Source organism: Berghia stephanieae, chromosome 3, assembly GCF_034508935.2.
Source record: "Berghia stephanieae isolate SIO BIC M18660-M18661 chromosome 3, UCSD_Bste_1.3, whole genome shotgun sequence".
Taxonomy (NCBI): Eukaryota; Metazoa; Mollusca; class Gastropoda; order Nudibranchia; family Aeolidiidae; genus Berghia; species Berghia stephanieae.
In genome coordinates this window covers 86,260,692-86,270,691 of record NC_088362.1, presented here as the reverse complement: position 1 = coordinate 86,270,691, position 10,000 = coordinate 86,260,692, and the positions used below count along the sequence as shown (strand labels likewise).

The window sequence follows — 10,000 nt, the reverse complement described above, 5'->3', positions numbered from 1 at the left end:
TAAAGCAACCAGTCCTGGAATAAGTCTCAGGTTAGGAATGACCAGCCTTCTAAAAACGCTATTATGTCGGGATGACCGAGCTGTTGGAAATTACATTTTTCTAGACATAACTATGATACCGGGGTTTAATTTCTGTTCTTTTTATTGGATAATAAATACATTGCAAAAGGCCCTACTTCATGTCGTATTCTATAACGTAAGATTGTAAATTCAATCTTACCAGTCTTATTCAGTCCCGACATAATACTGTTTTGAGACGATGAGTTACAGAAAATCTCGAGTTCTGCACATTTTGACAAGTTTAGAATCATCTTATTCGATAAATACTTCGATTAACAGTTTTCTGGTCAAAATGACAATGCCTAGTTGTGACAGCGTATGGCAGCTGCGAATAAAGGTCTCGTCTCACACTACAGTGGTTTATCCGGGCCACGGATTATTTGCGCATACATTTTGTACAGTCACGAACCCGCCCGGTAGCTTCGTCACAAAATAACGTTCGACCAGTTGCTTTTCGGTTTCGGGTTCTTTTCCACAACCCGTACATGTTGGACAGGTGGAAAGCCCCAACTGATGAAGCGTTTTTGCCTTTAATCTGGTTCTTGGTCTTAGTCTGTTTGCAACCGTGTAAGTGTCTCCTCTTGCTGGTGCAGAAGCTTGGCAACTTCCGTCCAGTTGTGAGGAGTTTAATGCTACCGTCCCCACAATGGACTGAATGTTTCAAAGTCGACTTCCATCGCGTATGTGCAACCGCGTCCGGAGTCGAGGAAGCTCAATACAAGAGTTACCGGGACTTGTTTCAGTTCGTACTAGGGGCACCGTCCATTCGCGTCCGAGAGGGGTTTCCCACTTTCCCTCTCTTCTTTAAGTCAAGTGTACGACAGTACAGAGCTTTCAGAAAGCCAAAGACTGATCCACTGCTCGGACACTGCCAATTCACCTTTTGTCATTTAGGCTGGAAAACTTTACACTCATAGATCAGATCTGAAAAGCTGTGAATGAAACAGTGCTAGACAAAGCATAGAAAAAAATACCAAAAAAAACAAACAAACAAACAAACAAACAAACAAACGATCTCATCAAATCAGCCTGCCTCAACTGGGGATCGAACCTTAAGCCTCCTGATTACCAGTCAGACGTACTACCTTACACCACAGAGCTTTCCCGATAGTTGTGACAATTGAATGCCAATCGTGCTTATATCACGTCTTACCGGTAATAAGGAAGTCAGAGATTCAACCCCCGGTCGAAGCAAGCTGATTTTTTTAATAGTGTTTTTTTCTTGTATGTTTCACTCTGGTTTGTCTATAGGATTCAATTATCATACGATTAATAACATTCCTGACTTGTCAAAAAGTCTTAAACTTGAAAACGTCTCAAAAGAATTCAGGTTTAGTACCAGTTGAAAAGTTGGAGATCATTTTGATTAATTTATATTCGAAGTAATTGTTTTCTAGCCAAAGATTTAAAAACGCAAATTTTTTTCTCCTGAGTATGTCAGGGAAGTAATAAGTAACGATTATAAAATCATTAAGTATCGAATTATTATTTTTTATGCAATTTTATTTTAAGGCCCAAAAAAGTGATACAACTTTCATATAGAGAAGCAATTGAGTGCTGAAAGTGTGAGTTCCTTTGTGCATAGTTCAAATCATTTACATGTTTTACATCGATCCATTTGACAATCTCCAGATAATTCAGTGAACAGTATCAGTGCTTGCCGTGTAAAGGGCAACCTCCCGGTTCAGATGGTTTTACCGCAGCCAAAAACTCAGACCGGTACTTCTACGGAGGTAACGACGGTCACATCTCAAACGCCCATGGATGCGGTCTATACAACTTGGAGCAAGGACCAGTCTAAAGGTAGGAAGTCAGAGTAACGGCAGTCCTAAACGTGGAAAGCCACATAGTTTGGTTTCTTGTCACGATAGTATCATTTTAGTCTCGGCTCGTAGTTTCTAAATATCTGACCCTCCTCCTCCTCATATTGTGTTTATGTCGGCGTGAATGAAACATGTGACGAAATGTGGATTTAACTTGAAATTAATCAGAAATATGAAATTTTAGGGCACCTTTCGCTTCAATAATCTTATTGTATTGGAACTCGGTCTAGCTCTATTGAATCAAAAAATAAGAAACCAAGAACAGTCAAATTTGGATTGTTGATTGGGAACAACAACAACGCGATGTGAGTGATAGCTAGATATATGATTTTAAAATAATGTTTGGTTTCTTCACAATTTGAAAAGAAACACTAAATTATAAAAAAAGGAATGACGAACTAGGAAAGCCGCTATTAAACGACATTTCCGGCACAACGATTGAACCCAAAAATTACATATAAATAAATAAGAAAGCGTAAAAGACGTAAGAGAAGAAACCAAAGACATTATTTTTACGACTAGATTCCAAACGTTTCGGTCTCGGCTCACTTTTTTTTATAGTCAATACGTATTTGTGTTTCACAAATCAGGTAGCTTAGCTCTCTCGCTCTCTCTCTCTCTCTCTCTCTCTCTCTCTCTCTCTCTCTCTCTCTCTCTCTTTCTTTCTCTCTCTCTCTCCACCTCACTCTCTCTCTCTCTCTCTCTCTCTCTCTCTCTCTCTCCGTCTCCGTTCATAGAATGGGAATACTAGTTTATACATTATATTATAAGCCACATAAACTTCTGGCAAGTCTATTTTTATTTGGCGATAAATAGAATTTTCAGCATCAAAATCACCCCGTAGTATATGTCATGTAATACTATTTTTAGGTGGTCGGTCAAATACTTCATTATATCAAGGCCCGTTGAGATGTGGTTATTGGGAGACGGATACTGAAGTTAACATGTTTAAATATTTACAGTTTTAAAATGTTCGAAGGTATTAATGTAATGTACACATTTAGTGCGGCTATGTGGTCAAGTGGTATGACACTCGCTTTCGGATCGGAAGGTCCTGGGTTCGAGCCTCGCTCGGCGCATAGTTGAGTCCTTGGAAAAGACTCTTTACTCACATTCTCTCACCGTACTCAGGTGTAAAATGAGTACCTGGCCGTTAACAGCGTTGTCTTTGTCCGAAAATTGTAATATCGCCTAACAGGCGTCATGTCTCGTCCTACATGTTAAATGTTGCTGTTGACCAGGGATCCCTTGTAAAGCGCATTGAGCACGTTAAGTGGATATTGCACTATATAAATGCTCAATTTATATTTATTACACGAGAAAAACCGACTACAATAATTGAATGCATGATAATCGGGCCGAGTATAAATCACACATTGTAAAATGGATTTTTTTCTGAATTAATTTGTATTCTTGATTTAAGATGTATCATAAAAATAACATTGTGGTCTAACAAAATTAATGTTTGGAGTTTTTTATGTAATGCCCTAGAGGATGTGGATACACACTAGCTTTATTAATTCACTATTATTTTCATTTCTATTATCTTTAACATCATCGACACCATCATCATCATCGTCATCGTCATTGTCATCATCAACATCAGCCATATTGTCATCATCATCAACATCATCACCATCTACGAAATTAAAACGCCGTGTTTTTGCTTATTTTCTTCTTATTTTTTAAAAGGTATGCTTATTTTCTTTATTCGGCAAACGCATCAGTCCAAATTCGAAGAGATATAGTAAGTTGAAGCTTTTTGCAAACCCTTTTACGAAACTTATCAACTCTTTGTTTTTCTCCTTTGTATTTTTTGCTTCCAGACTCTAATGTTCAAACTGGTTCTGGAAAATTGACTGTGACCACAAGTAATCGATTAGTGTCAGATATGACTAAAGATTTAAACGACGGTTCGTCCTTTATGCAACTAAAATCGCTTGATCTCACTTCGGAAATGCCTGTCCCATACCCAACTCCTAGTGACTTATGTGAACCACTTAATTTGTCATACATATCGCACTCAACTCAGGAATCAGCTCAGGATCTGACTGTTAGAATCGGGCTTGCTCCTCGAGTGAATATCCCAACAGACCTCTCAGTGAAATGTTCCTCAAATAGGCACAGCCCTGATAATCCCAGTGTCTCAACTCAAAATGTTACTTCAAGTGGAACATCGTCTAAGGCGGTCATAATATCTGAGAAAAAGATGACGGACGAGGAACTGGAAAAGGAATTCCAAAAGCACCTTATGGAATTCAGAGCTCTGGATAAACTTGCAGAACGCAAAGCGCAGGAGCAAATACAGATCACTATGATGAGGAAACGAAAAGCAGAAATATTAAGATATTACAGTGCCAAAAAGAAGAAGAGAGAAAGAGAAAAATCTAATTCTGTCCCCTATGCTTCTTCAATCCAAGAAATACGAAATTCTATTGTTTCTGAGGTGCAGAAAAAGTCATCGAGGCACTCTTCAACGGGATCCACATTAAAGACAGCACCTCCATCTCAGACTGCAATATCATCTCTACCTAATCCGTTGCATATAAATAATGATTCCGACTGTATTATTGGGTCGCCAGTTGAATCTTTTCCAAATATGCCCTTAGTATTGACTACAACAAAAAAATCTGAACCTGCAGATGATAGAAGTTATTGTTCCTGGTCCCCATCTCTACCTTCATCTCCTTTAGCATTAATTGTGGAATCTAAAGCAGCACAAAACTCCCAAGCACAAACCACTGTTTCCACAGCCTCAGCTCCAACCAAAGCACATCAAAAACAACCCAGTGATATGCCTCCTTTTAAATCATTCACTTCAGATGATGTAGCCGATAAGTCGACGTCAGTTACCGGACCTTATATCAAACGGGATACTATTCTTACCGAACCGTTTGCTCACAGAAAAACTACCACCCAAAAAGAAGGAAATGTCCAAAAGGCTCACAATCAGCGTCCTTTCCAATCTCCTGGCAACCTGATTGTCTCTAACACAATCAAGGCAGAAATTATATTAAATGCAAGCTCTGAATCTCAGGTAGTTCCGTCAAGTGTTCCTTGCTCTCCTACCGCGTTACAAGGAGTTGTATGCAAGCAAGATAAAAGTTGTTCTCCAGAAATTACAACGTCAAGGAAACGGCCAGTCTCGAGACAAACCCCGTCTCCGCAGTTACCCCCTCCAACGGCATCTCGTTCTCAGTACAATACAAATGAATTGCCAGTACCTCAAGAAGTTATTGAACACTCCCCAGCCAATGATATTGAACAGTGTTTGACCAGTTCCGGACCTTCAAGTAACACTCCAAAAAGCATTGAATCCAAGAGCCCGGCTATTGACCTAGTGGCATACGTTACTGAGAAAATAGACAAGACAGGAATGCCTTCACCAAATGACAAAAGAGTTATTGATGCATCTCAAAATACTACACAAAGCTCTTTTAAAAAGCCCGGTCGAGATTCTGCACAAGCACCATCTCCTAAAGAAATGAAACGGACAGGACGAGAAGCGAATTCACCATCTGAAAGCCAAAAGCCACCAGCCAAGAGATCTACCAATCGCAGAGCATCTAAAGACTACCATGTTCCACAAGTGGCTCCCATAATGCATCATGGGCCACTATCGCATCTGCCACAGCCAGCTCATATGTCTTCTGATTCATTAAACAGGCGTAATCCAATGTTGAAACTTCAAAGGCTTCCATCTCCAGAATACGCCACAACAGGCCCTTCGCAAGAGCAATGGCAACGACCTCCTTTAGGTTACCAACCGTCCTTCCCAATGGAAAAGCAGATGATTCCACATAAAGATGGAATCCCTAATGTTTTCGAACCAGGAGGATCAATACGCCAACAGCAGCCTGAGGTTATGATGCAAATCCACCCTGGGAATAAAAGAATTCCTAATCCACATTCTCCCAATAGCTATTACTGGTCACAGAATCAGGCAAACCCTAGAAGTACAAATATGTATATGCCACCTCAAGGAGGACCACCTAATAGAGAAGGACAACAAATTTTACCACCACCCACTCCGCATCAACCACAGTCATCACAGCCACAACCGCAACCACTTGAACAGCAGACTCCTTTATCACAACTCCCAAACGCTTACGTCCCAATGCATCCCAAGCGGCAGCAGCAGTTTTACCATCCGCAGCTACAACAGCAACAACAAATCCAACATCAAAAGCAGCAACAGCATCAGTATATGTTCCAGCTCCAGCAGCAACATCAACATCAACAACAACAACACCAACAACAACAACAGCAACAACAGCAACAACAACATTCAGCGGAGCCTTTGTTACAAATACCACACGGCCCTCCAAATAATTTCAAGGATCAGAGTCGAATGCCATCTCCAGATGAACGACAGGTAAGGACGGAATTGATCATCACTTCTTCTTCTTCTTCTTCTTCTTCCTTCTTCTTCTTCTTCCTCTTCTTCTTCTTCTTCTTCTTCTTCTTCTTCTTCTTCTTCTTCTTCTTCTTCTTTCTTCTTCTTCTTCTTCTTCTTCTTTCTTCTTCTTTCTTCTTCTTCTTCTTTCCTTCTTCTTCTTTTTCTTCTTCTTCTTCTTCTCTTCTTCTTCTTCTTTCTTCTTCTCTTCTTCTTCTTCTTCTTTCTTCTTCTTCTTCTTCTTCTTCTTCTTCTTCTTCTTCTTTCTTCTTCTTCTTCTTCTTCTTCTTCTTCTTCTTCTTCTTCTTCTTCTTCTTCTTCTTCTTCTTCTTCTCTTCTTCTTCTCTTCTTCTTCTTCTTCTTTCTTCTTCCTTCTTCTTTCTTCTTCTCTTCTTCTTCTTCTTCTTCTTCTTCTTCTTCTTCTTCTTCTTCTTCTTCTTCTTCTTTCTTCTTCTTCTTCTTCTTCTTCTTCTTCTTCTTCTTCTTCTTCTTCTTCTTCTTCTTCTTTCTTCTTCTTCTTCTTCTTCTTCTTCTCTTCTTCTTCTTCTTCTTCTTCTTCTTCTTCTTCTTCTTCTTCTTCTTTCTTCTTTCTTCTTCTTCTTCCCTTCTTCTTCTTCTTCTTCTTCTTCTTCTTCTTCTTCTCTTCTTTCTTCTTCTTCTTCTTCTTTCTTCTTTCTTCTTCTTCTTCTTCTTCTTCTTCTTCTTCTTCTTCTTCTTCTTCTTCTTCTTCTTCTTCTTCTTCTTCTTCTTCTTCTTCTTCTTCTTCTTCTTCTTCTTCAACTACTTCTAGTAGTTGTTGTTTTTGTTGTAGCAGTGTAGAAGTAGTAGTAGTAGTAGTAGTAGTAGTAGTAGTAGTAGTAGTAGTAGTAGTAGTAGTAGGAGTGGTAGTAGTAGTAGTAGTAAGATTAATCATAACACATATAAAGTATTAAAAGCGTCACAGGCGCCCACAAACTCAAAAAAAAAAATACTTTTAACTCAAAAGGGCAGAAATGTCGTGGCGTCAACACCTTCTACTTTTTTGGTTCCAAAATCCGTGGAGGTTTGTATGTAACCAATCTTTTGAAGGACTAATAATGAATAGGTGATATTTTGAACCATAAGGTGGCATAACTATCGTAGTAGCAGGATGTATGGGCAGATTTTTAGGATTACGGAGCGAGGGTGGATGATCTTATTGACGCCCAGCATATACAATAATAGACTAGAAAATAAGATGACATCACGCTGCAACCAGAATATAAATTACACAGAGTATGTATCCAGTCCTCCGGAAGAGTGGTTTACACCTCCAATGAGATAGGAACCAGTTTTTGACTTCTCACTTTTGTTCCAATTCTCTTCATTTAGTTCATCCAAACATGATAGCAGATTGTGTAAAACTGAGAAGAACGTAATACAGCTATCCAGAGCAAACTCGTGATAATATTTGTGTGGCTATGTCAACCATTACCTGCATTTTGTTTTCATTTAATTTTATTCAATAGCAAATCCCAAGTTATCCGATTAGCTTTGGACAACATGGTCCAAAGCTAAGGCTGACGCAACCACATCCACCACCACCTCAACAACAACAACAACAACAACAACAACAACAACCGCATCAGCCACCGCCAACGCCACATACAGCAATGCAACAGCCTCTTCATCAGCAGCGCCACCCTAAGATGTTACCACCAGTCCAACAGCAGCCATCTGCAAACGTTCACAATCCACCGCCCGTGGTCAATAATTACCAAAGAGGAATGTCTGGTCCTTTACCTCATAGCTTGCCACCACCAAACCAACAACAGGGGCCTCCTCAGTCCATGAACGTAGGAGATAATTCAAGGTAAGTAAAATTGGATGATAAAGTTAGGACATTGAGAATTATCATCATCATCATCATCATCATCATCATCATCATCATCATTATCATCATTATCATCATATAATTGTCTGCCAACCCCGGCCCTATAAAGGACACAGCCAAGAGATTTCAATCATATCAATACCTTGACAAAAAACGCAGTATCTACATTTTTTTTTTTTAGTTTAAGGCAAAAATCTTTCACGTCAAATATCTTTTGATTGAGATGACTCTACTTTTAAAGAAATTAAAGACTTAAAAGAGGGGGGGGGGGGGGGGGGGGGGGAAGCGACACTAAAGGGTAATTTTTTTATGTTATGAAATATCCCAAATGTCTATGCACAGTCAAAATGTATATGTTTGGGAAGGACGATTGCATACAACTTTTTTTCAAAAAAAAAAGTTGCCCGTTGCTATGGAAACGACGCCATATTGGAAAATAAACAACAAACCTTTAAAAGCGTAAGAATTTTTTGTTTATCAACCGATATCCATAATATTTTGTTCACGGGTAGACAAAAAGAAAACAAAGAGACTCTAGAAGCCCAATTTTTTATTTTTAAATTAGAAACATTTGAAAAATTAAGGTCAAAGTTATTACTCGATTATTCCTAAATAATTGCAAATTACTCATAAAATATTTTTTTTTCAAAAATCCGGTTTCTAGAGGATCTGCTTATTTGTATAACACTCATTTGTGGATTGCTTGAAGAAGATTGGTTGAACATTGAGGGAGGAGTTAGGTATTTAGTGACGAAGATTGTTGTTTTGAGAAAAACGCATTTAAAAGTAAAAGTAAATTAATTTAGGGAAAAGCTCTCCTCATGCAGACTTCTCTCTCTGATTGGAATTTGACCACATGACACAATTATGAAGAAAGTGATTTGTTGTTGAAGAGAGACGAGATTTTAAACTTTTCATTGATATATTTTTACCTTTACTTAGTTATAAAGACTATTTGTTACTCTTTCACGAAATCAATCATTCCTTTCCACTGAAACTAAAAATGAGCATTGATTTAACCATACCAAATACATTGGGGCAGCGGGGTTCAGCGGTACGGTCTTTGCTTCGTATCCAAAAGGTAACGAGATCGATCACCCGCCGCTGCGTTGTGTGGCCTTGAGCAAGTCACCTAGCCCTAGCTCACCTTGCAGCGCTGCACTGCGGCTGACGTCTGGGTTATTCCAGTCTTCCCTTGGAATAGACACTAAAGACAAAAATTTCCCCGTGGGGATGAATAAAGGGAATTTTATTTATTTATTTTTTTTTTTAAATTTTGAGTAGAAAAAAAATAAAGATAAAGTTCTCCTGCTAATTTTTATGCAGACAAATGGTCACATGACAATATCCCAACAAAATCTTATTTTAGCAAACTGGGTCAAATTTCATCATTTTTAATGATGCGCCCCCCCCCCCCCCCCTTTAAGGTTTTATACAGTAAGATATTGTTTTTAAGTTTACGATATTTCAATGCTTTCAATAAGTTCTTAAGTTAAAGAATATTGAAGGGCGAGGTGGTGAGTGAATACGGCCTTGCACTGTGACACGGAAGGCTCGGGATTCAAGCCCCGATTCGGCCAGTTTCATTTATTGTTTTTTTTTTTTCACTGGACGAGATAAATGACCCCCAATTTGCTCACTTTGGACAACAAGAAAGATTCCTGATGACATCAGACATTATTTTGATGTATTGTCTATTGCCTCATGGAAGGACGTAGTTTTTAAAAAGAATATTAGTAAAACATATTTATTATTTACATATATATTAAAGCTAGAGGTGCCTAAATGAGCCAATAAAATGGAGATAAAAAAATAAAGGGAGTAGATGTGACTCATATATAAGGGACGCCCTTTCCTCACATTAACTTT

The 10,000-nt window shown here is 38.7% G+C and overlaps 1 protein-coding gene across 2 annotated transcripts in view; it reads left to right on the top strand.

The window, feature by feature from the left end:
• Positions 1–10,000, top strand: part of LOC144968711 (uncharacterized) — a 202,646-nt gene that overhangs the window by 184,951 nt on the left and 7,695 nt on the right. For both annotated transcript variants that reach the window (XM_078907318.1, XM_078907316.1), the window contains exons 7-9: positions 1,693–1,863; positions 3,710–6,258; positions 7,767–8,110. In XM_078907318.1, coding sequence (XP_078763444.1) covers positions 1,693–1,863; positions 3,710–6,258; positions 7,767–8,110 — 3,064 coding nt within the window. The remainder of the gene's footprint in view (positions 1–1,692; positions 1,864–3,709; positions 6,259–7,766; positions 8,111–10,000) is intronic.